Raw genomic sequence first — 26,752 nt, forward strand, 5'->3', positions numbered from 1 at the left:
TGGCTTCCATTTCCCACCTGATGTTGTGTGGAGTTCTGACTTTCTGACTGTCTTCAGACTAGGACCTAAGTCTAAGATGTTACAGGTCACCATGTTTGGCTGATGCCTCAAAAGATGATACGATCTCCCACAATGCAACAGAACATCCTATACATCCACCACAGGCGTTTCCCTTTGAGCTCAACCTTCTTCCAGGAGAAGGTCTTTGGACTGAATATCCACAGATCATTGAGTGTAGTATTATACATTTCTTTGCCACCAAATATGTACAACTCTCCGTTGTAGGTACAGGCTGAATGATACCAGCGTCTTTCTGCAAGAAGCTGTGCAGAAGAAGGTGTGTTCAGCCAGCAGCTGGTCTCTGTGTCAAACACTCTGATGTTGTTGTCATGGTGCCAAAGCCACCAAATACAAACATCTTTGTTCCAAAAATGGTGGCAGAGTGACATGACGAAGCAGGTGCTGGAGTGCCTCTGGTGTTAATTAAAGCCCAGACCATTGTGGCGGTGTCCAACTTGTACATGTCATTATAGCGTCCAGTCCCATTTAATCCTCCATGAATATACATGACCTTCCCCAAGACACAGGCTGAGTGGTACCATCTCTCCTCTGGAACGGTTCCAGAAACCTTGGGCTTGAACCATCTGTGGGTGTCGACATCAAATGCATAAATCACATTGCAGAACTCCCCTGTGTTATACTTATAACCCCCCCAGATGTAGATCATATATTCTATCAGCACAGCTGTGTGTTGGCAGCGATTGGATAGAACCTCGAGGTGACATTCTCTTTCAGTTGTCACTGGGGTCAACTTCCTCCAGCGTAAAGCCACTGTGTTGAGGACGTGAACATCAATTTGATCCTTGTCGACGTTACAGTACCCTCGAAATGAGTAGACTACCCTCGAAATGAGTAGACTTTGTCTCCCACGGCAACAGCAGCAGCTTCACCGCCTAACTCTCGTCCTCTGTTCAGATGCAGCGTCCAGCAGATCACTTCTCACAACAGCTGCTCCAGGGATTAAATTAGATTCTTGTGTAACAGAATGGTGTCCTGTTGTGCACTCTACCACTTATATTGGTTCAGTGGCACAAACGTCATATAAAGTTTTACCAATCCACAAAGCTGCAGCCGACAAAAATGGAATGGATTGAAATTCTGTCCGCTGTTTTGGTTTTGGTTTTAAAACTCAAAACGCTGTCAAACTTCTTTTTTGAGGCAACTTCATATATGTGGTCAATTAATCATGACAGAGCCTATTTAAAAATTAAAATTCAGAGAACCGGCAGGGGCGGGCAGTGACACGCATGTATCCGAATAAAGCAACCTATTTTCGGCATAGCCTTTTCAAAAGTGTCTGGTGGTCGGGGAAACGAACTGCTGATTGGCTGAAGGGGAACGAACTGCTGATTGGCTGAAGGGGTTGTCAGACAACGGTATTACTCCCGCCCAGCTCCAGCCCACAGACAAAAAGCCAAACCGGCCCCCATGCCAGACTCACTCCTGATATCAAATCGAAATGAGATGTCCGGAGGGAGGGGTTTACCAGGCTAGTTATCTACCATATGAATGATGCTTTCACTGCCAGACCCGGAAATGACGTCATTAGAAAAAATGACGTAAAAAAAAAAAGTGGTGAAATGACTACAGTATATCTCCGTTCCTCTTGCTTTACGACAAAAACAAGCCTCATTCAATTGGCCACAACTGTGCAATGGATTACTGGAGTGGACAATGTTTTTTTTCCGAGATCCCCGTGCATTTTATGAGGCGATCTCCGTGAGGACAAGGATCACGGAAAATATTCCATGATTTTTCACAGGTAGGTTAAAAACACTTGTTTTCACGGGGTGAAACTATTACACTATTACTCTGGCAGTTAACACATTTACTGCCAGAGTTAAAACATCGTCTATCGTCCCCTTGCCCGCAAAACAAGCGATTTCACTGTAATCATGCAATATTTTCCGGGACCCCCGTCGTCACGGAGCTTGGCTCATTAGACATGGGGGAGTCGTAGTAGAGGAAGAAAGAATTGTCCGCTCGACGTAAGCCATTGCATACCTGTGGCCATTTCCATGAGGCTTGTTTTTGCCGTAAAGCAAGAAGATATATAGCGATTTCCCCACGTCATGACATGCCATGCCATTTCCATGAGGCTTGTTTTTACCGTAAAGCAAGAGGAGATATAGCGATTTCCCCACGCCATGCCATGCCATGCCATGCCATGCCATGTCATCTCATGCCATGTCATCTCCAGCTGGAGTTTCCAGACCAAACTGAGTGGAGATACCAGAGACCTGCAGCTCATCCAGACTCTGCGGTCTTCAGTCCACCATGTGAAGAACTCCGCAAGAAACTGTCTGAGGTCTCCAAGAAGCACTGCCTCTGTTTGTGAGTAAGACCGTGACTCTGTGAGTCACTTTCTCTGTTAGTGAGTCACACTCTGACTCTGTGAGTCACTTTCTCTGTTAGTGAGTCACACTCTGACTCTGTGAGTCACTGCCTCGGTCTCTAGCTTAACTCGGAAATAGTTTAGTCCCAAATGGTAATTAGCTTTTTAGAGGAGCCGAGACCGGAGAGCACTGCCGTGTTGCAGACTTCAAAGGGATATTTTAGAGCCGACAAAACTTGTTCTGCGTGCTAATATACTAAAATGTAAACATAAGATTTGATTAAACTGCAGAGACACTAAAGTGCATTTATTTATATATCATTCTGCAAAACAGTAGACTGAAAGAACGAGACCAATCGATGGTCTTGAAGGGCGGATCCAAACACAGGCGCCCGGATTCCTGCGCCGCTTCCTATTGCTTCACCAATCTATGTCCCCGCCTCCCACCCCCTCCCCCCCCCCCCCCGGCCTGTGCACGGAACACGCTGACGTCACCAAATTTAGAGCGACGCCCCTCTGCACTCTGATTGGTTAGGAGATAACAAGGTTCACTCCCGCCCGAGACCACAGCTCCTGGGATCTTCCCCCAGCCTTTTTTCTTTTGTAACAAAGAAAAAGGCATGGGTTTCCGAGGCTAGCAAAACAGTAATCAAAGCTACTGAAGCAACAAATTAAAATGGGTTGATTTTTATTTTGGCTATAGCCTCTATTTGTGAGTCACTGGCTCTGTTTGTGAGTCAAAACTGAGTCAAACACTGTCTCTGTCTGTGAGATTAAATCAGGTGATTGACCTTCAGCCTATTAGAGAATGAGATTAAATCAAGAGATTTTCCTTCAGCCTATCAGAGAATGAGATTAAATCAGGTGACTGCCTTTCAGCCTATCAGAAAATGAGATTATATCAGGTGATTACCTTTCATTCTATCAGAGAATGATATTAAATCAGGTCATTGCCCTTCAGCCTATCAGAGAATGAGATTAAATCAGGTGATTACCTTTCAGCCTATCAGAGAATGAGATTAAATCAGCTCATTGCCCTGCAGGCTATATTAGAATGAGATTAAATCAGGTGATCGCCCTTCAGCCTATCAGAGAATGAGATTAAATCAGGTGACTGCCTTTCAGCCTATCAGAGAATGAGAAGGCCTTCCTGTGGGGGAAGCGCCACAGCGCGGACGGAGAGAACACCTTCCTGCACCTGGTGCTGGGTGGCGCCCCCCGCTGGACACCTGAGAACCTGACGGAGATCTACACCATCCTAGAACACTGGCCTCTACTCCAGCCAGAGGAGGCGCTGTTCCTGCTCACTGACAGGTAGAGAGAGCAACTTTTAACGCACAGAACAGGAACAATGTTGGTTTATGACATGGGTCTTCAACAGGGGGTCCAGGACCCCTAGAGGGTCCTCAGAGTTACAACAGGGGGCCTGGGAGCCCTAGGGGGTCCTCAGAGTTACAACAGGGGGTCTGGGAGCCCTAAGGGGTGAAATATTGCATTTTAAGGCCAACATCGGCCGACACCGAAATGATGACCGATTAATCGTGCATCCCTAGTGTTTTTCCCTTTTGGTTAACGTTAATGTTGTCTCCGTCTCCCAGTTTCCATGACCAGACAGTGAGGGGTGCTGCAGTTCAATACTTTGAGCAGATCTGTGACCGAGACCTGGAAGAGTTCCTGCCACAGCTGGTCCAGGTAGGGTTGCCAACCCAATCTTTGCAAGCCGCGACCCCCCAAAATAATCATATTTGAACTGCGGACCCCCCACCCTGACAAGCACTTGGAATTGCAGGCATTACATTTAGTTTGACTCGGTTCCACAGATTTATATCGTGAAAATAGCCGATCTACAAGCGTTGTGAGCTTGTAGTTTGGCTATTTTCACAACGTTTGCCTCTTTCTTACATAACATTTGACAATTTGGTATTAAAAAGGTCTTAAAAGTCATTAAATTGTAACTTTAGAAATGTGCAGATACGCTTATACTGTATGTTGGTTTGTGTAGTGTTGAGTGAGAAAACAATGTTGCACGTTAAGATAATCATCTGTGGACCCCCAAAAATAATTTGGGGACCCCCCCTTTGTTCCTTATTTTTGGGACTAGACTTAGTAAACTGTAGTAAACACAACGCAACATAACGCAACGCAACGCAACGCAACGCAGTGACGACAAATTAAACAAGCAACACAATCACTATTAATATTTGGAATTCATCAATATCGCTTCAGTTTAACCATTTAGACCATTTAATTCTGTCAAGTGTTCCTCGTGACAATACTGTATCCTAGGGGGAAAGATTTACATATGTTCCGTAATATGACATAAATGTAAGCTGCTATAAAGTAACACATATACTTCAGGGGTGCCGTGGATGAAAAAGTTATTTACAGGGATGACCTGAGACAAAAAAGTTTAACCCATTCAATCCGGGAACGCATCGCTGTCATTTTAGATTTATTTGGCTATTCAAAAATATCTACAAGATCTACAAGCTCATAGCGCGGCACCGAGTGCCGCGCTATGAGCTTGTAGATCTGCTTTTTTTTTTTTTACAAATCGTGAAAATGTGTGCAAATCTTTGAATATACATTTTTAATTCAAGTCTTTTCCTTGGAACAAACTATTTTGAGATGGGGGTCAACAGACAAATACATATCATTTTGGGGGTCCTTGACATGAAAAAACTTGATACCACTGATATTATAGCAACATAATTTTTTTTCCCCAAAAGAACTGTTAGGATTTGGAAGACATTTGTAGAATCCCCCAGAAGCAAATATTTGAGGTTTGGTTTAAAGAACATATATATTCAAAGATTTGCACCAATTTTCACGATTTAAAATAGATAAATAGCAGATCTACAAGCTCAAAATTATGAAATAATGGTTATAACTAAAAATCTAAAATGACACAGGTCTTAATGGGTTAAACACACAAACAAACAAACAAACAAACAGCTCTTTTCTTTTGTTGTAAACAAACAAACAGCGTGTCTGTCTGTCTGTCTGTCTGTCTGTCTGTCTGTCTGTCTGTCTAACAACAAACAAACTAACACACCGTTTGTCCTTGTCCTCCAGGCATTGAAGAATGAGTGGCAGTTGGATGGTCCTCTGGTCAGCCTGCTGCTGACCAGGTCACTGAAGAACATGAGGATCGGCCAGCAGCTGTACTGGTGAGGATCGCTGCTTCAAATCATAATTTTTCATAACCAAAATACCTTTTTGCGTTATTTGTCGCTGTATATTTGGCATATCGTCTCTGTTGGATTGCAAAACTCATTATGTCCAAAACGGTTCAGGATTCAAATAAAAGAAATAGCAAAAGTAGCAGATCTACAAGCTCTAAACTTGAGCTTGCAGATCAGGGAGACAAATCAACAAAATCTACTTAAGTACACATATATTTATCCGGTACCGTATGTACATGAGGTTTAGACAAGTATTTAAAAGTTAAATGGATCTTTCATATTGTGTGTGTGTGTGTGTGTGTGTGTGTGTGTGTGTGTGTGTGTGTGTGTGTGTGTGTGTGTGTGTGTGTGTGTGTGTGTGTGTGGTATTGTACTGTGCGTGTGCAGGTTGCTACATGACGCTCAGGGAGATGCTAGGTACCAGAGCTGGTACAGTAAGGTTCTGGCGGCTCTCAGACACAGCGCTGGACGCGCGCTCAGACAGGAGCTGGAGAACGAGGCCCATCTGGTGTCCCTGCTCACACAGACCGCCGAGAAGGTCCGGACCGCTGACAAGACCCGACGCAAGGTACCCCAACCCCTAAACCCCTAACCCCTTACCCAACCCTAAACCCCTAAACCCTAAACCCTAAACCCTAAACCCTAAACCCTAAACCTAAACCCCTAACCCCTTACCCCTTACCCAAGGTTGTATCAAACCTAAACCCCTAACTAACCCCTTAACCAACCCTAAACCCCTAACCCGATGCAAGAACTGAACCTTCATCATCCTCTCATCTGTCATCCATTCATGAAGTCACTTGTATCATTCATTCATCCATCCATTCATTCAGTCATTCATACAGTAATTCAAGACCATGTTAACTCATTCACTGCCTGAATAAATAAATGAATCATCCACTGCCAGCGATTTTCTTACCTTTACAAGTAGTCACAGAATATTAATCTCCATTATGATCGATCCCCTGAGTGTTTGTAATCACGGGGCTTTCACTTCAGAAAAAAAAAAAAAAAACGTGACCCCCGTTTGTTTGTTATAGGCCGTTAAAAATAGCATAGTAAAACACAGGAGGTGAGATACAAGCGATTTCCCAAAGATGTTAACCAGGAAGTGGATGGAACAGTAAATATTGTGATCACGTGATCTCCTGCTTCTGTGTGCATCTGGGGATGAAAAGGTCACTCATGTGATAGCGAAGAGCGCCATCAAGTGGAAACACCCAAAAAAAATTTGTAAAAAAATTGGTCATGTGTCGTATAAATAATGTGTCAAATGTATTCTACGGTTTTGACCGCAGGAGGTTTTGAAGAAAGAAAAATGTAAGCTGGAGTCTTTCTTCAAAGACGGGATGACGTGCCGCCTGCCTGTGGACCCGGCCGTGCACGTGAAGGCCCTAGACGTGGACGTAAGGACAACGTAAAATCACTGCGTCCAAAATAACATACCACACGCTTCATACAAATCAAATCATGTTATTTTCCAACGTACTTTTGAGTGTATACACAACAGTATCTTTAATTTCGGAAGAGCTAAGCTGACACGATAACGTGATCCGGCTTGGAGGACCAGATTTTGTAGGGAAGATTGCACTTACTTACAGGTATGACACTACAGGTCGTTGGGTTGGAACCATGATTTATATGTCGGTCTAGATGAATTCCGTTAACTTCTGGTTAACAAAAAAACAGGTTTAGCCTGAGCCGAATGTGAAATTCTTGTGTAGTCGAATCTCAAGCGAAGAATAGCAAATCACCTGGGAATGTATCGCCGGTGGGGTCTAGTCTCCTGCGCACAGGACACTGTAGTACATTACTTCTCAAACTTTTCAGGCCATGTCCCCCAAAATAATAATATTTCAACAGAGTTTTCATTCTCAACAATTCACTTTATTGTCAGAGTCTTTTAGCAAACACATACAATTTAGGTCAGATCTTGTATAGAGCAATTTGGCCATAGAATCTACTTTATTCTGTTGAACGTGGCATCCGCTTGCATGGGGGCTTCAGTGGCTCAGGGGTAGAGTGGCCGGGTAGAGTGAACTGGAAAACCGCAAGGTATCCAGTTCGATCCTCTAGGGGCGCACCCCTAGAGTTAGTGTAGAAGTGTCCTTGAGCAAGACGCTGAACCCCTAATTGCTCCCGATGAGCAGGTTGGTGCCTTGCATGGTTTCCTCCGCCATCAGTGTATGAATGTGCGTGTGAATGGGTTAATGGCACAATCAATGTAAAGCGCTTTGGATAAAAGCGCTATATAAATGCACCATTTACCATTTACCATGTCAAACACAGAGCCCCGTCCTCCTCAAAAACAGGCCATTATATATCAAAGCATTTATTACACATAAGGCTACCTACTTCTGTATCAGTCAATCACCAGTGACTTGGGCCAGCCCCTTCTCAAGCAATGAATTAACGATCTGCCCCCTTCACTCTGACACATGAAAATCTCTCTTTATCCCCATCTATAAAACCGTACTTTCCCATACGCTCACATTATATCATTATTATACAACATTTTATTAGCTTCGAAATAAGTCTACACATTAACATGTCCGACGTTGTAGGAATGACCTAGATAATTTAGGTTATTTAAGGAAACACGCGCTCCTCCAGAGTTCCCCAGCTGTTCACCATACTTGGAGAGCTTTTCTCCCCCAGGAGAAAACGTCATGTTCACTTGCATCAGTAATGTCAGCATTAACCTCAGATTTAAAACCGATTATGTTATTCCACTAAAGCGTTTTCCCTCAACTCTATTTTACTAAAACTTAGTCCTATCTATCTATGAATTTAGAAGAGACTAATAAACATATTATAATGAATCCTGTATGTTTTACTTATGTCGGCTTGCTTGACTGAAAGGGACAACTGTCTTACTGTCAACAAGCCTCTTGCATGATATTATAATGATCTCCATGGGAACAAAGAGCTCGGCTGGGTGTGGTGTTTAGATTCACACTTCAAACGGCCATCGCCTGCTTCATAACAAAAGGCAGGATGCTTGGAAATGTTATCTTGATTAACTCACTGCAACTGGCAGTCACAGCTAAAATACCCCAAATAGCAACCTTGTTAGTGTCCTAATTACATAAAATATTTTAACAGTTCCTGGGTTAAAATATATTAATAAAGTAATTTCCTAATACACAACACGGTCAAATATATATCAATTTAGGGGTCCTTGGCATTAAACGGTTTGAGAACCACTGGTTTTTAATGGTTCTTGCGGATGCTAGTCACGCACTCTTCGCCTGCTCTCTGTCTCCTCCTGCAGGCCTGTAAGTTCTACAACTCCAACGCCGCTCCGCTGGGGGTCTCCTTCATCTGCAGCGACCCCCTGGCCAAGAACATCAGTGTCATCTGCAAGGTTAGGTTACATATCGCTGTTGTCGGGCAGAAATCACTTATCTCCAAACTCTTTGTGGTTTGTTTTCCGGAAATGAACACCATACTACACAAGCGTCTACACAAGCATCAAAAGTAGTAGATCTACAAGCTCGAGTGACACGTTTTGAGCTTGTGGATCTGCTACTTTTGTATTTGAATCCTGAAGAGTAAGTTTTGGAGATATGAGGTTTCCACCCAACAGAGACGATACGTAACCTCTGTCAGTTACGTCTGTACCTTCCGGTTCAATGTCGTTGCAGTCGGGCAGAAACCTCGTATCTCCATAATTCTACTTTTTGTGTGTTTTCGTAATTGAATGCCCCACTACCTCATCATACAAGAGTGTTGCGTACAAGTAGCCAAAATAGCCGATCCACAAGCTCAGCTGTGAGCTTGTGGATCGATTTTTTTATTTAAAAAAATAATAATTTTAATGTTAAAGTGTTTAAGAGCGGTTTCACACTGGATCCGTTTTCATTGAAAACGTTTCCCAGTTCGAATGCTGGCCTGCATTCACATTGGCCAAGATCCAATCGCGCCAGAGAACACATGCATATATACCCCCGATCCTACAGGTGGCGGCATGCACATAGTGTTTCCCCTGTGGACACAGACGTCATCAACTATGCGACAATGTTTGTGCTAGTCGCGCAGAAATATAGGGTTGTGGCTGGAGAGCTATGCTGGGGAGGGGAGGCGATCTATGTAAGTGCACGGTCTTTGGGGAGCCTCGCCCCGAAGCGGGGAGAACGCACTGAGCGCTCAACACAGTGAGCGCACAGAAGTCAAGCCACAGACTTCTGTGTTGTTGACGGACAACGGATGTACGCTTATGAGAAACAACACAAATAAAACCTGGTGAAACACTTGTGTGCATTAGGGCAAGATGAGGATACAGGAAACATTCAGTCTAAATGTCCATAACCTTCACAACCACTAATACTTTTGTATTTGAAACTTTACATTTCTCTAAATATTATAAACTTTCACGACAGCTTAAGTACAAAAATATATCATTTATGAAAAGGCAACTATAGTAGCCTATACAGCGAAGTCCGACTGAATGACTGAAACCTTGTATTGTGAATTGTACTTCCATGTACTGTTTCTCATGTCTCATGTCTAAATAAAGTACATCAATCCAACGTCTTTTCTTTTTTGACTCTCTTGGTGTGGGGATTATCTGGCACATGTATGTATCTGTTATGAAAGAGAAATTGCATCATGAGTGAAACGGCTATAGTCCTTGGGAAACTATAAACCTACGTAGGCCTACATCTAAATGAGTTACCATATTTACTTACAAATTTCAAATTACAAAGCCTTATAAGCTATATATTTCTGGGATGCATAGTAGCTGAAACTCCACAAGATACCCACAAGATATACTATATGCGCTGCTCGCGCACATGAAATGCGCGATGGAGACCCGCCAATGTTTCATGACTGATAGACATGAAAGAAGGCCCTTCACAGCTAATAGAGCATTTTAAATTTTAAGAATCGGTTCAGAATTGAATGAGTAAAATTGTTAGAAATATAAGTTGATTATTATTTCAATTGTTATGTTCCACCTTAAGAGTAATATCCACCTGCCCACCTTAAGTGCGCAATGCATTCTGGGGCGTTTTCATTCATTCAGTAGCACCGGCTAGAAGAGCGGTGTTTTTGTTGGCTGTTTTTGTCGAGTTTATATACCGTCACCTATTCCAAATAGCGGGCCACTTCCGTCTAATGGTACGCTTGCTTTCACATTGCAGCGTACCGTACCCGAAAACACATGATCCGGATCCGAAACTGCCTCCGGAGGTGGTTTCGGGAACGGAACGGTTACCGGTTTTGGGGGACGATTCGCTACATTCACACTAGCCAAGCGGTCTGGAGTGCGCACCCGGGACCTGAGTGTGAAACGGCTCTAAGTGTCTGTGGGTTTTTATCAAATGTATAAAAAATGCAATATTTAATATTGAACCAATGCAAAGTATTAACACGAGCTTGTGACTAAATGATAACTACATTGGATCCATTTGGAACACAGCTTATTTTCCTGAAAAGTAACATGTTTTGGACATACTGTACACGTTTTCCTTCTGACAAGCGAACATATGTACCGTCTGGGTTAAATATGTACCAGTAAACTGTGATCCTTAAAGAACACCACCACTATCAACCTGTGTGTGTGTGTGTGTGTGTGTGTGTGTGTGTGTGTGTGTGTGTGTGTGTGTGTGTGTGCGTGCGCACGTGTGTTAATGTGTGTGTTTTGTATGGGTGTGTGTTACAGACAGGGGACAACCTGCGTCAGGACATGTTGGTCTTGCAGATCGTCCGGGTGATGGACAGGGTGTGGCTTCAGGAGGGGCTGGACATGCGTATGGTCACCTACAGATGTCTGTCCACCGGCACAGACCAGGGTCAGTCTGTGTTAATATTTGTCCACGGTTTGTCTTCATGTCGTTCCACTGTTTTTTCGCTTTGCGAGGCGTTGTGAGCTTGTAGATCTGCTATGTTCACAATATTTATCTGTGGAACCGAAAATGTAATGCCTCAACTCTTACATTCCAATTGCTTGTCAGGGTGGGGGGTCCTCAGTTCAAATATGATTATTTTGGGGGGTCACAGCCTGAAAAGGTTGTGAACCACTGGTCTCAACAACGTGTGTGTGTGTGTGTGTGTGTGTGTGTGTGTGTGTGTGTGTGTGTGTGTGTGTGTCTGTGTGTGTGTGTGTGTGTGTGTGTGTGTGTGTGTGTGCGCGTGCGTGCTGTATGTGCGTTTGCAGGTCTGGTAGAGGTGGTACCAGAGGCGGTAACTCTGGCTAAGATCCAACAGGAGTGGGGTCTGGGGGGTCCGCTGCGCGAGGACACTCTGGAGAAATGGTTCCACATGTGCAACAAGACAGAGGAGGACTACGAAGAGGTCAGAGTTCACACACAGGCAGTGGTGTAAAGTAACTAAGTACATTTACTCAAGTACTGAACTTAAGTGCAATTTTGAGGCTTTTATTTCTCTTTTTTTTACTGGAGAATTTCTAGTTGTCTATAATTTTACTTCTACTGCACTACATCTCAGAGGCAAATATTGTAAATTTACTCCACTACTATTATTTGAAAACTTTAGTTACTAGTTACTTTGCAGATATTACATTATTGTTGAGAGCGTGGGGCAGGAACCCTTACAATTACACCTTACCCACGCCGCCTCCAAGTATCCACTAAAAGGTTGCTAGTCTAACAGTGAATTGGGAGTTCAATTTTAAAACCTATGTGCTGTGAGCTCTACACTTATTTTTATCCTTAGCTGGAAATGTCTCTACTTCAAGCTGCAATCCATTCATCAGTCATGAAATAGACGGGAGGATCACACTTTGTTTTATAGCTATACAATATTTACCAATATTTTATATAAATGTTCAATATTATATTTACCAATATAACATTTACCTTATTATATATTAGCTATTGACTAGACTGACTTGTTCTCCCATCTAGGATTAACAATTAAAGCAATTATTTTATAAGAACACCATGACATCTATGTCATCCATTCTTGTTTTTATAGACTAAGTAACAGAGAGAGCTGGAAGCCAATAACCATGACCATAACCAAGACAAAGATTGCTATGTACTTCAATATGTGTCTCTGTAGGTGAAGCTCCTCTCTCATTTGAGAGAGGACCCTTTGTGATATATAACTGTTTCGTACTTCTCAAGGCACAGAGCTCTTGAGGAATAGGCAACCGCCTGAGCCACAGGCTACCGCCGCGGCCAACACAGCTATCACACCCAATGGAGTAGTTTCAACAGAGCCACAGCCAAGTTCTTACTCACCACTGGATAAATCAGGGAAAAGGCACAGATGTCTACGATCGTGTGTAGGGTAGAAAATTCACGGGGGAGGCAAAAATGCAAGTACTGACGAAGTTATAAAAGTTATAACAAAAAGAGGTATTTATTAGGAAGTGAGGTTACAAAGCAAAGATAGAGACCTGAGTCTCAAATAAAGGTAAAGTCACAATACTGAGTAGAGACAGACAGAACTTCAAGTTCAGAAAGTTGTCAAAACACAATACAGGTGTTCGGCAAAAATTGCAAGAGAGCCCCGAGATGGCTCGGGAGAATGCATATATACTATAGTCCGTTGCGTCTATCTGTGTACAATAGTACACACAATAGTACCCTCCTTTAGGAGACAACATGTATTCTTTACCATACTTGTGTTGTGAAAAAAGGCGTATTTAGTGTAAGAAACAACCTTGTTTGAGACTCCTACGTGACAAAAACGCATGCTGCGTGGAAGCAGGCAACTTCCTGGACCTTACACAAAAAGACTGAAACTGGACTGGAAAAACGCGACCGGTGTTTTTAAAGCCTCCAAGTACAGATCTAGGGTCAGGTTTACGGATGTCCTGACTTATTATGAAAAGCCAAATCGGATCCCGAATCAGCAGCCAGGGAATTTAGAAAATTCACGCACTCACGCATTTTCATGATAATATAATTTCACCATATTGTGCCGAAATTATCGTAAATGTGGGCATTTTTGGAATTATTGTCCTATAGGCTGTAATAAACTGTGTTATCTTTCCTATAGGCTGTAATAAACTCTGTATTATTCTCCTATAGACTGTAATAAACTCTGTGCTATCTTTCCTATAGGCTGTAATAAGCTCTGTGTTGTATTATTTCTCTCCAGGCGGTGATGAACTTCCTGCACTCGTGCGCAGGTTGGTGCGTGGCCACGTTCATCCTGGGCATCTGCGACCGGCACAACGACAACATCATGCTCAAACACAGCGGGCACATGTTCCACATAGACTTCGGGAAGATCATGGGCAACGCACAGAAGTTTGGCAACATAAAAAGGTGACACCATAGTCCATGGGGGGGGGGGGGGGGGGGGGGGGGGGTTACCAGGGGGTCCCCAGCTAAATGTGTTAATATAGCATCACGATAATTTTAACCACCTTTTATACTTTGGGCTATTCAAAAATAGCAGATACGAGCTTGTAGATCTGCTATTTTTGAAAAATCGTGAACATTTTGTGCAAACATTTGAACATATATATTTTTAAAGCGAACATTTGTAACTTAAATCTTTGCTTATGGGGGGGGTCTCTGGAACAACATATTTGAGATGGGGGTCCGCGGCCAAATACATAAAATGTTTGGGGGTCCTTGACATGAAAATATTTGAGAGCCACTGCTATAGACTGTAAAAAATATGGACGAAGGGAGCCCCATTGGTCTCTACAGACTTTTTCTGTGAATTCAAATCCACCATATTGGAACTTCCGGTCCCGAACAGAAACCGGAAACAAATGCTATTGGCTGGAAGGGCAGCAAGGGCGGGTCTTCACTCGGTAGAGCCAGTAGAATCCCTAGAAACATACCCTACTTTATCATCAATTAAAAAAATTATGGGACCATAATATACAAAAACAAAGTATCATGGTAATTGAAAGAAGACTTTAAACTAGCGATTGAAAGCATAAAGTATTTATGAGAATGTTTAGTTTTCTGAAACGCACATCATACTTTCAGTAAGCATTGACTATTTTCTAGTAGACAATAGAATCCTTCCATCTGTAAAGTCAATTAATCACAATGCGATAGTTATCTCTGATCACGCCCCTGTCACAATGAATATACACTGGGGTCTGATGGTAGCCGCGCCCCTTGGCGCTTTAAAGGAGGAGTTCACCCAAAAAATGACTTATTTTCTATCAATTGCACACCCTATGAAGCCTTGAATCCATGGATTCCTTTTTGTTTTTGTGGCATTCCTAAGTAATAATTTGATTCCCGTCTCCTACCGGCTAATGTATCCGGTAGGAGACACAAAGTAGATTATTTGTGTCTCCTACCGGAAATACAAACGGTCATCAAATTATTGTCTTAGGAATGCCACAAAAACAAAAAAAATTCCATGAAATCAAGGCTTTATGGGGCGTGTAATTGATAGAAAATAAGTCATTTTTTGGGTGAACTCCTCCTTTAACCTATTTAGACCTGGAAAGTGTGTGCAAATCTTTGAATATATATATTTTAAAGCAAACATTTGTAACTCAAACCTTTGCTTCTGAAGGATTCTACAAATGTCTTCTAAAAACAGTTTTTTGAAACACTTGATGTTGCTATATCAGTGGTTCTCAAACTTTTTCATGTCAAGGACCCCCAAATTATATGTCTTTGGCTGCGGACCCCTATCTCAAAATGTGTTGCTCAGATGCGTCACCGGTCTTAATGGGTTAATAGTCGCTTACTCGCAAATGAGGGTTTTGTTAAATTTTTCGAAAGACAAATAGATTTATTTCTCTCTGTAAACAAGACTCCCAATGTGTCCCCATCATTGGTATGGGAGACGCTGAAGGCATATATCAGAGGCGAAATAATGTCATACAGGGGCTATGAGAGGAAAGTTAAGAGGGGAAAACTCTCTGAACTAACAAAACGTATTGCTCAGCTGAACGCAATCTATGCCTAATCTCCCTCCCCGAATTTATATAAAGAGCGACTTGCCTTACAGGCTGAGTTTGAAGTTTTGGCTACAGATCACACAGCAGGAATGCTTCTAAAATCTAAAAGCTCTTATTATGAACACGGGGATAGGGCTGGCAGATTACTAGCGAACCTACCTGATCAGCATCTTATCATAGCGCTTTCACACTATGGTCCCGGGTGCGCACTCCAGACCGCTTGGCAGGTGTCGCGCTAGTGTGAATGTTGCGTATCGTCCCCCGAAACGGATCACCGTTCCGTTCTCGAAACCACCTCCGGAGACAGTCTCGGATCCGGATCATGCGTATTTGGGTACGGTACGCTGCAATGTGAAAGCAAGCGTACCGTTAGACGGAAGTGGCCCGCTATTTGTAATAGGTGACGGTATATAAACTCGACCAAAACAGTCAACAAAAACACGTTGCAGATCAATCCACAGGGGTTCAACCATGGCCGGATCCCGCAGTTAATTACTGACCGCCGCTCCCTCCCGCAAGAAAAAATTAAATCCCATTCTGTCCCGCGGGTTCATTTAACATTTACTCCCGCCGCATCCCGCGGGTTAATTTCATCATTAAATTATAAAATGAACCCGCGGGATGGTGAAAGATTTAGTAGCCTACCGCATCATCCCGCGGGTTAATTTTATCATTAAATGACCAAATGAACCCGCGGGATGATGCGCTAAAACCCGCAATATTTATATATAAAACTTTATTTTATTTTATATAAAACATTACATACAGAAAAAGAATGAGAGCGCGAGAGATAGAAAGAGAGGCCGTGTCACGGCCATATAAGGACAGCAACAATATATGTATATATATATATATATATATATATATATATATATATATATATATATATATATATATATATATAGTATATCTTGTGGATATCTTGTGGAGTTTCAGCTACTATGCATCCCAGAAATATATAGCTTATAAGCAGTGGTGTGATAAAATCTGCACTGTATACGGCGTATACACCGTACCACGGTAGAACACATCACTGCTTATAAGGCTTTGTAATTTGAAATTTGTAAGTAAATATGGTAACTCATTTAGATGTAGGCCTACGTAGGTTTATGGTTTCCCAAGGACTATAGCCGTTTCACTCATGATGCAATTTCTCTTTCATAACAGATACATATGTGCCAGATAATCCCCACACCAAGAGAGTAAAAAAAGAAAAGACGTTGGATTGATGTACTTTATTTAGACATGAGACATGAGAAACAGTACATGGAAGTACAATTCACAATACAAGGTTTCAGTCATTCAGTCCGACTTCACTGTATAGGCTACTATACTTTGCCTTTTCATAAATGATATATTTTTGTACTTAAGCTGTCGTGAAAGTTTATAATATTTAGAAAAATGTAAAGTTTCAAATACAAAAGTAGTAGTAGTTGTGAAGGTTAGCAAACTGGACATTTAGACTGAATGTTTCCTGTATCCTCATCTTGCGCTAATGCACACAAGTGTTTCACCAGGTTTTATTTGTGTTGTTTCTCATAAGCGTACATCCATTGTCCGTCTACAACACAGCGCTGAGCGCTCAGTGCGTTGACTCCTGGTTGACTCACCCCCAAGCCGCAACCCTATATTTATGCGCGACCAGCACAAACATTGTCGCATAGTTGATGACGTCTGTGTCCACAGAAGAAACACTATGTGCATGCCGCCACCTATAGGATCGGGGGTATATATGCAAGTGTTCTCTGGTGCGCTTGGATCTTGGCCAATGTGAATGCAGGCCAGTATTCGTTCTTGGAAACGGTTAGAATGAAAACGGATCCAGTGTGAAGCCGCCGTCAAATTCCACACATTCAAACGGCCTCAGGCCCAAAGATTGACCACAAGGAGATTAAAGACTTTGCAAATCTGAAAACACAGCTGACTCTCCACATTTGGATAATTTCTTTGACCCACTCAACATTCCTACCGTTCAATTTGATCTTGTCACTTCGTCACACATCTTTGAATATATATATTCAAAGATTTGCACAACTAAAAGAGGGGCTAATTTACGTACGACCACCTTGTAGAACTCAGCAGGGTAATAGTCTTGTCCTGGACATTTACCAGATTGCACAGATTTAACTGCTGTACTGAGTTCTTCACTGTAATGTATATATTTTTTAACTCAAATCTTTGCTTCTGGGGGTCCCTGGAACAAAATATTTCGAGATGGGGGTCCGCGGCCAAATATTTTTGGTGGTCCTTGACATGAAAAAGGTTTTAAGAACCATTGATATTATAACAACATACGTTTTTTCAAAAATATGTTAGAGATTTAGAAGACATTTGTAGAATCCCCCAGAACCGAAGATTTGAGTTACAAATGTTCGCTTTAAAGAACATATATATTCAAAGATTTGCACACATTTTTACGATAGCAGACACGGTGCCATGGCTCACTGGAGTGGATTTTTCAGTTAAAACATTTTAACACATCGGGTGCCAAACACGGTCTGAACCGTGTTTTCACAGGGTAGCGCTTTGGTGCCGAACGCGGTCTGAACCGTGTTTTCAGTCTTTTAGTTTTTTTAGTTTTTTTCCACACGGCAGGGGCTGGAGCAGCTCTGGAATCACCCGTGGTGATTCTGAGAAGGAAAGGACAGATGGATCATCGTGTCAAAAAACATGGCTCACATCCGCTTCGTTCTATCTCCTTCTCTAAAACCCCTATAACGGCGAAACTTTTTACGCTGGGGAAAATGACTCATTTTGTATGCACGATTGCTCCGCCATTGTTACTCGCGTGAGAGATGTTATCATTCCAGGCGTTAGCCAGGACCATCAGGCAAAATGGAGGCATGCTTTTTTTCACATGGAATGCACGTCGTGAGATTTCGGCACCGAACGTAATCTGTTATTATAAAATGCTGGCACCCTATGTGTTAATACACGTTTGAAGGACCATGATAAATACTTTTAATGTGTTGTAAAACTGAATGTCATGAAAGAAAAAAAAAACGGGATGCTTGCCGTCCTGATATCCAGGGACAGGACTCCGTTCGTGTTCAGCTCAGAGATGCAGCACTTCATCACTGGCGGGGGCCAGAAGCCCCAGAGACTGCACCGCTTTGTGGAGCTCTGCTGCGACGCCTTCAACGTCGTCCGGAGGCGCTCCGCCCTGGTGCTCAGCCTGCTGCAGCTGGTGAGGCACGCACGCACGCACGCACGCACGCACGCACGCACACACACACACACACACACACACACACACACACACACACACAATAGTAAAACATGGCAAAGAAGTTTAGGGATAATAATAATAATAATAATAATAATAAACTTTATTTGTATAGCACCTTTCATGACATGAAATGCAGCTCAAAGTGCTTTACAGAGCAAGAATACAATTACAGTTAGAACCAATTTAACAATAAAGCAAACAAAAATAGAATAAAATAAAATAAAAGCAAAGGCATAAAACAACATTAAAATAGGCAATACAGTGAGGAATTAAAAATCAACCAAAGAATCGACAGAGGCTGCCTGTCTTAAGTGTAATGGGAGTTTATTCCACACTGTCGGTCCGTAAAAGCAGAATGCTGCTTCACCGTATTTTTTATATGTCATTGTAGGCACCTCGAGCAGGTCAGCACTTGAAGACCTGAGGGCCCGGTTTGGAACATATCTCTCTAGGCAGTCAGAGAGGTAGGAAGGTGCCAGACCATTTAGAGCTTTATAAACTATTAAAATAATTTTAAAATCAATCCTAAAAACAACCGGGAGCCAGTGTAGTGAAGCTAGAACTGGAGTGATATGTTCTCTCATCCTAGTTTTAGTTAAAATTCTGGCTGCCGCATTTTGAACAAGTTGTAATCTGTCAGTTGTTTTCTTTGGCAGGCCAGAGTAGAGTGCGTTGCAGTAATCAAGCCGAGAGAAAACAAAAGTGTGGATCAGCGTTTTTGCATCGTCTAACGACAGATAGTCTCTAATTCGCGCAATATTTCTAAGATGAAAGAAAGCAATCTTGGTGACATGATTAATGTGTGTATTGAAATTCAATTCAGAATCGATAATAACCCCCAGGTTCTTTACTGTGGTGTTACTTTCTACAGCCAGGTTACCAAGTCTACTTGTTATTGATTCTCTCTGCTCACTGGAGCCAATTATGAGAACTTCTGTTTTATCCTCATTTAGCTTAAGAAAGTTCTCACTCATCCAGCATTTTATACTGGACAGACAGGTCAACAATGGGTCTAGAGCGCAGGGGTCGTCTGGAGCTACTGAAAGATACAGCTGGGTATCATCAGCATAGAAATGGAAGTTCACTCCGTGATCGGCGATAATGGGTAAGGCACCGGCGAAAATAGGGCCCATAGTCTTTTGGATAAAATTCCATTTAGTTTTACATTTTAGTCATTTGACATGTTTTTGTTGTAGTCTACGTTAGTTGACTTTAGTGTGTAGGGTGACCATATTCAGAATTCCCAAAAAGAGGACACAACACGCAACACGCAACGAAAAATGTTCGGGTTTGGTCTGTTTTTTGTTTTTTTTTGTCACCTAAATTCGGTTCATTCGGTTCCAGAACACATATTGACAGGTTTAACGTGACACGTTTTTTACTTCCTGCGGTACTGTGCATGCGTTCCGTGCGTGCGTGCGCGCGATTTGTAACTTTTGGTTTTTCTTTTTGGTACCTTAATTCGGTTAATTCTGGGCCTCTTTGAGGTACTTTAAAATACCCAAAGATAGTCAAAGAAGTTGCTTTATAAATAATATATTTATTTATTTAAAGTATGTCTCCTCTGTTTGTTTCAGATAAAAAAATAATCACAGCTTAATAATTCAGCTTTTTAACAAAATAAAATAACATCTCTCTCTCAAGTCTTAGACATATGGGCTTGCAAGTCTGAAGAACCTTTATTTGCCACCGAGACATAGGTTCCAGCTTTGCAGACAGTACACTCTGCTTCCCATTTGTCACGACCCAGACGAAAACACGCATACTTTTTCCGCATTTCATCTGTGAAATTACTTTTGCGTTTCGGCATTTTGATTCATTCACGGGGGCAGTGCATGCGTCTTTAGGTCGGGGATCACTGAATGACAGGCAGCGGGATGTGTATGTGCTATCCTGTGTGTGTGTGTGTGTGTGTGTGTGTGTGTGTGGGACTCGTTGCTGTCACGGGTGCCTGTCAGCAGCAGTGTTGCCAAGTATCGTGAGAGAAATAAGGAAACATTACGCCAAAAACAAGCCAGAAAAAACAAGCAAATTTTTTACCAGAAGTTAGGTAAATAAGCGTACATGGCATCACTAACAATGAAAGTTAGCGCTTTCATAGTTGCTAAGATACGACAGTACATGCTACCCAAAGTCTCAAAACCCCAGACATTTGAAGGATAAAAAAAAAAAACCCGGATAGACCGGACAGCCCCCCAAAAGAGGACATGTCCGGGTAAAAGAGGACGTATGGTCACCATATTAGTGTGTGTAGGCCTGTTACAATGAGATAAAAAAATAATCGTTAATCGCAATTATTTTAGTGACGATTAATTGTCAGGTAAAACATCATAATCGTGACAGCCCTGTGTGTGTGTGTGTGTGTGTGTGTGTGCGTGCGTGCGCGCGTGCGCGCGTGCGTGCGTGCGTGCGTATATGTCTGTGTGTCAGATGTTAGATGCAGGCATGCCAGAGCTGAAGGACACTCAGGAGCTGCAGTATGTCCAGAACAACCTGAGACCACATGACTCCGCCCTGGAGGCCACCTCCTACTTCACCAAGTATGATGTCATCATCATCATTACATCATCAGCAGTACAGACTTGACCTCTGACCTCTACACACTTCTCTTCACTTTTCCTGATCTTTCCCTGTAAAGCCTTTTTAGGTAGTTTATAATTATATAAACTACCTAAAAATAAACTACCCTGAGGCCACGCTGGGCAAGACCTGGGCTGTTGGTTGTCTAGGAAGTGACAACCGGAAACGGTTACATTTGGCGGAAGTACCGCCCAAGGAAATGACGTTGATGCTTTACAAATCTGTTAACATTCTCCATGAATGAAACGAGTGTTGTGATTGGTGAAAAAAATATAGTTTCCGGGGGAAACGCGTACGACGGAAATCCTGCCCACTCAGGACTTCCTAGACACTCGCTGGTTTAAGTCGTGACCAGGCTCTTCTCTTCGCAGATGAGTGAGGCTGGGACTGAGGCTACCCTGAGGCCACAGGTGCCTTAATGCCCCAGCTGACTGTACCACTTTCTCCTCTGTCTCTTTCTTGTCAATATGTAGACATCTAAAAGTGTCTCTTTCTTTCCAGTGTCTTTTGTTGAGATTATGAATTCTGAACTCCCCTGATTGGTGCAGGGCTGAGCATGGATCAGATTGTAAATACCATAATTTATTTATTTCACTGCAGATAGTCTACACATTACATTTAAAATAATCCTTAACCCTCAAATTCAATTAATTATTTCAATGGACTAAAATCTTGTTTAGTGGCCTTGCCCCCATAATGACAAAATTCCAGGCCTGGTAGCAATGCACAGTTGTGCTCGAGAGAGAGAGAGAGAGAGAGAGAGAGAGAGAGAGATGAAGCGGTCCTACATTATTGTATAAAATTGTGTTGCAGATTAAACGTTTTCATAGATTTCATAGATAGCTTCGTAGACTTGTTTGACAGCACTGTCATCAGTGTTGTGTCAATTTGTGTGTTTTGCTTGTTACAGACATTTAACCACTTAAACTGTCACTACTTGGTAAACTTGACCTTTGGCTCTGCACTTGGTTTTATCCCTTTTCCCCTCTACACCATAGGTTCTCAAAGTGGGGCCCGGGGATCCCCAGGGGTCCTTGAGTGCCACGCTATGAGCTTGTATATCTGCAATTTTTTTGCAAGTCTTTGAATACGTATATTTTTAAAGCGAACATTTGTAACTCAAGTCTTTGCTTCTGGTGGTCGATGGAACTAAATATTTTGAGATGGAGGTCCGTGGCCAAATATAATATGTCATTTTGGGGGTCCTTGACATGCAAAAGTTTGAGAACCACTGCTCTACACTGAACCACTTTACCCGGAAATAGATCTACAAGCTCTCAAGGCGTTGTGAGCTTGTAGATCTGCTATTTTTGTCAAATGGAATAGGGATACTAGCGTTCAAGTGGTTAAAGTAAAAAAAAAAATCTAATCCTGGGGGGGGTGGCAGATTTAGTGGCCCCCCTGTAGTAACTCTGAGGAACCCCCTGTTGAAGACTCTCAAAGTGGGGTCCAGGGACCCCCAGAGGTCCTTGAGGGAGTTCCAGGGGGTCCCCAGCTAAATGAAAGATATGGTTAGGAACTAAATTGACCCTTATAGCTCTGTAACATTGATTTTACAATATAAATTGGGGTCCGAGAGATGTAGCCTAATGCATGACGAACTGGGGGCCCCCGAAATTAAAATGGTTCAGAATCACTGCTACAGCCGTAAAAATCATCTCTTATGGGGGTCCCTGGCATATCTTTTCAAATGGGGGTCCGCGGGCTAATACATGTCAATTTGGGGGTCCTTGACATGAAAACGTTTGAGAACCACTGTCCTAAACTGTACTTTGTGTCCTCCGTCCTCCGAACAGGAAGATCAAGGAGAGCATGGACTGCTTCGCCGTCAAGCTCAACTTCCTGACTCACATCCTGGCCCAGGGCAAGAAGCCTGGCCCCGCCCCCCAGACGCTGAGCGCCACCGTGGCCCCGCCCACCCACACCGCCACGATGGCGGCCAACGCCAACATCCAGGAAGCTGTGATCCAGGGCTTCAGCGGCACCGGCAAGGACCTGGTGAGAGCCCCCCCCCCCCCTGCTCACTGCATTTAAGGTTTAACCCCACTCAATCCGGGAACACATCTGTCATTTTTAGATGTCTTTGGCTATTTTCTTTTTTGAAAAATCGTGAAAAAGTGGTGCAAATCTTTAATTATACATTTTTTAAAAGCATTTGTAAAATATTTTGTTCCAGGGTAAAATATATATTTAAAAATATGAAAATAAAATAAATATAATAATTAAATGTAAAATGTAAATATATTAATATATTAATATTCAAAAATATAAATATAATATTTTTGTAAAATATTTTTGTTCCATCCCCCAGATGCAAAGATTTGAGTTACAAATGTTTGCTTAAAAAATATATATATATTCAAAGATTTGGACGCATTTTCACGATTTTTCAAAAATAGTTCAGTTCAGAAACCTGCCTACCAGTGACATCATCGATGGGAAATCGAAGCTAATAGAAACGGCATGCTTTATATTCCTGGAAAGTTAGCATGCTATAATGGAGGCCATTGTTCTTGCATAAAAATAAAAAAAAAAATTGATATGACCACACACGACACCGGACGGCATCGGCTCGGACGGCGAGGACGACGAGGGGGACAGTGTACTGCACATCGGGGGAGAAGAGGACGAAGAGGAGGAGCTCACCTCCTACCAGCAGTCCCAGTCCCAGGAGGTAACGATGACCAGTCCGGGTCCTCCTGGGCCTACAGCAGAGACGGCAGAAACCTCGGGGACTCCTAGCCAGGCAAAGGAAGCCCAAGAGGCCGTCTCGGTCATGCTAAAAAGGGCTATCGCCAGATGCGGCCTGGCGCAGCCCATGGAGCCGGCCAAGCTATCCATCGGGGTCCCCATCCCGGGGTTCCAAGGTCTGACACCCCTCCCCCCCGACAGACCGAGTCCAAGCTGCTCCCTGAGGCCGGTGGCGTCAGAGATGCAGTGCAGTACTTGTGGGCGGCGGGGAGAAGAGAACCCGAAAAGCTAGGCTTTGTAGTGGACATTCTCACCGGCGCAGACCTGGGGGTCGCTGGCCTCCCACAAATGGACTCGACCCTGGCCTCCGCCATCGAGAAGGCGAAGCCGGGCTCGGTGAAAACAGGTTCGGGGGTGAGGCCTGTCTGGAGAAGCAGATGGACGATACGGCTGCAGGCCCTCTCTCCTCCACCGCCCCTGCTGTGGCTAGGCCGCGTCAGCAGGGTGCTGCAGGTGGGACTCGCGCCGCTGGACGCAAGCGAGGTGCGTCCAGGTACTCCTCCACCAGAACCAGCTCCTGGGAGCGTCCCGAAGGTTCTCTGGGAGTAGGGGACGTCAGGCGCAAAGACGAGAAACGAGCTCCTCCACCCCCCCCTTCGCCCAAGCCTCAACGCAAGGACAGCGGGGCTAGCCGAAGGGGGAAGGGTAAGTGACAGTCCTTGCCCGGTTCCACCGGGCCCACAGCTGATTACCCCGTCACGGCCACTTGGCCGGTATCATGCGGGGTCAGCTTCCCACTTGGGAAAAAGAACTGCCGCTCATCTTGCCCCCATGGACAGAGTCGAGGACGGCTCCACGGGGGCACAGAGACAAAAAGAGACGCTAAAGACAATGAATACGGTTCAGAGTGCTTTGTGTCCTGTTGTTCCGACAATGTGTGTACAAAATGCGCTTCATGTGTGTGGAATAAAACTATTGCCAAATACACAAATGCTCATTTTTTCCCATGTCAAATTACGAGGCGGATCGCTACTCGAATCGAATGGGAAGCCCTGTCCTCAACTGTATTCCATGAGCCCTCAGTGTTCGTTATGTCCCCTAAAGAGAAAGGACGTCATTCCAAACACTGTAGGGACAGATCCTGTGCATGTATCGAACAAGATGAATCAAATGCAGGTAGAGAAACCAATTGCTATGAATCAAATGTCTCCAATGCATTGCGTAAAACAGGGGCTTTCTGTAAACGAAAATATTCTAACTGCGACACAGCAGTTCCTTCTTCCGTCGGGCAGATGGCTGCAAAGCGCCACTGTGGGACGGTGGAAGGGCAAGATGGCCGCCTCCCTCACCCTCCCCAACATGGTGGAGGAGGGGCGGAAGTTTACGTCACAGAAAGCCCCGGTGTTACACCGGCGAAACTCCCTTAGGGGAACGAATGTTTCGTTCCGGGTAACGTCACCACGCAAGATGGCCGCCTCCCTCGACCTACCCAAGATGGCGGACGAGGTAAGGCGGACGTCGTCACATCAGAGAGCCCCGGTGTTGCACCATCGACACTCCCCAGGGGCGGAGGGAGTTTCGTTCCGGGTAACTACAACACTGCGGAAGGGTTCTGATGTTACGTCATTCGGAGCGACAGCGTCCCCGGTTCCCATGGGAACGGGCTCGCGCTCCAGGACGGTGTCGCCATTAGCCCAGCTAGCGCTAACGAGCAATGCTACAGGGCGGATGTCGACGTTGGGCAAGACTCCCGTGCTACGTCACGGACCTTCCCCACTTCCGGTGAACGGACAGACGCTACCACTGCTGCCCCTCGTGGACGCCTCCTCAATGATCGTTGCGATCAGTCCGGAGGCGTCTCGGGTTCCCATGGGAACGGGCACAAGCTCCACGGAGCAGGTGACGTCAGCAGCCCCCACCAACCCCTCGAATCCCCTGGATCGATGCTCTTCTCAATGGAAAGCTTGCAAACCGAATCCTTGGGTGCTTCGCACCGTGCTGAAAGGCTACGGTTGCAATTCTCGGCAAAACCTCCGTTAACAACCAAAGTGGTGTTCTCTCGTGCGTCAGGCCAAGCGGCCATAACGCTGAGGGAGGAGGTTTTGTCTCTACTGAGCAAGGGTGCGATCAGAGAATGATCCCAGGATCAGAACCCGCTGGGTTATTATTCGGAATATTTTCTGGTGAAAAAGAAGGGGGGGCGTGAGACCTATTCTGAACCTGAAGGATTTGAACAGATTTCTGAAGGTCTTCAACTTTCGAATGCTGACAACGGCAACGTTGTTACGCTCGATACGACAAGGAGATTGGTGGACGAGTATAGACCTCAAGGATGCCTATTTTCACGTCCCAATCTACCTGCCGCACCGGAGGTTCCTGCGCTTTGGCTACGAAGGCAAAGTGTACGAGTACACGGTGCTACCGTTTGGCATGTCACTGAGCCCCCGGGTTTTTGTGAAATACACGGAGGCGGCGATAGCTACGCTGCGGCAGCATAGACGACTGGCTACTGGCAGTGGACTCGAGGGAAGAGGTGGCACGGCACACAGCGTTGGCCATTGCGCACCTACAGTCCCTGGGGTTCACAATCAACGCTCGGAAGAGCGTTTTGATTCCGTCCCAACAAACCACGTTCATGGGAATCTCTCTGGATTCGACCATGATGGTGGAGCGCCTGTCTCAGGACAGGACAGCCGCCTTTCTGGCATGTGTGCGCTCCTTACGCCTGGGGCGTCGGGTCACGTACAGAACATGCATGCAGGCTGCGGGTCTCATGGCCTCGGCCATACACCTGATCCGGTTGTGCAGATTCT

The 26,752-nt window shown here is 44.1% G+C and overlaps 1 protein-coding gene across 2 annotated transcripts in view; it reads left to right on the forward strand.

Annotated features, from left to right (window-relative positions):
- pik3c2g (phosphatidylinositol-4-phosphate 3-kinase catalytic subunit type 2 gamma) overlaps positions 1–26,752 on the forward strand; it is a 74,498-nt gene that overhangs the window by 35,088 nt on the left and 12,658 nt on the right. For both annotated transcript variants that reach the window (XM_080436788.1, XM_080436789.1), the window contains exons 16-28: positions 2,261–2,394; positions 3,521–3,709; positions 3,994–4,087; positions 5,471–5,565; positions 5,968–6,148; positions 6,879–6,986; positions 8,855–8,947; positions 11,249–11,378; positions 11,744–11,880; positions 13,657–13,826; positions 18,470–18,626; positions 21,099–21,208; positions 23,045–23,246. In XM_080436788.1, coding sequence (XP_080292914.1) covers positions 2,261–2,394; positions 3,521–3,709; positions 3,994–4,087; positions 5,471–5,565; positions 5,968–6,148; positions 6,879–6,986; positions 8,855–8,947; positions 11,249–11,378; positions 11,744–11,880; positions 13,657–13,826; positions 18,470–18,626; positions 21,099–21,208; positions 23,045–23,246 — 1,800 coding nt within the window. The remainder of the gene's footprint in view (positions 1–2,260; positions 2,395–3,520; positions 3,710–3,993; positions 4,088–5,470; positions 5,566–5,967; positions 6,149–6,878; positions 6,987–8,854; positions 8,948–11,248; positions 11,379–11,743; positions 11,881–13,656; positions 13,827–18,469; positions 18,627–21,098; positions 21,209–23,044; positions 23,247–26,752) is intronic.

Source organism: Gymnoscopelus braueri (assembly GCF_963280865.1).
Source record: "Gymnoscopelus braueri genome assembly, chromosome: 9".
NCBI lineage: Eukaryota > Metazoa > Chordata > Actinopteri > Myctophiformes > Myctophidae > Gymnoscopelus > Gymnoscopelus braueri.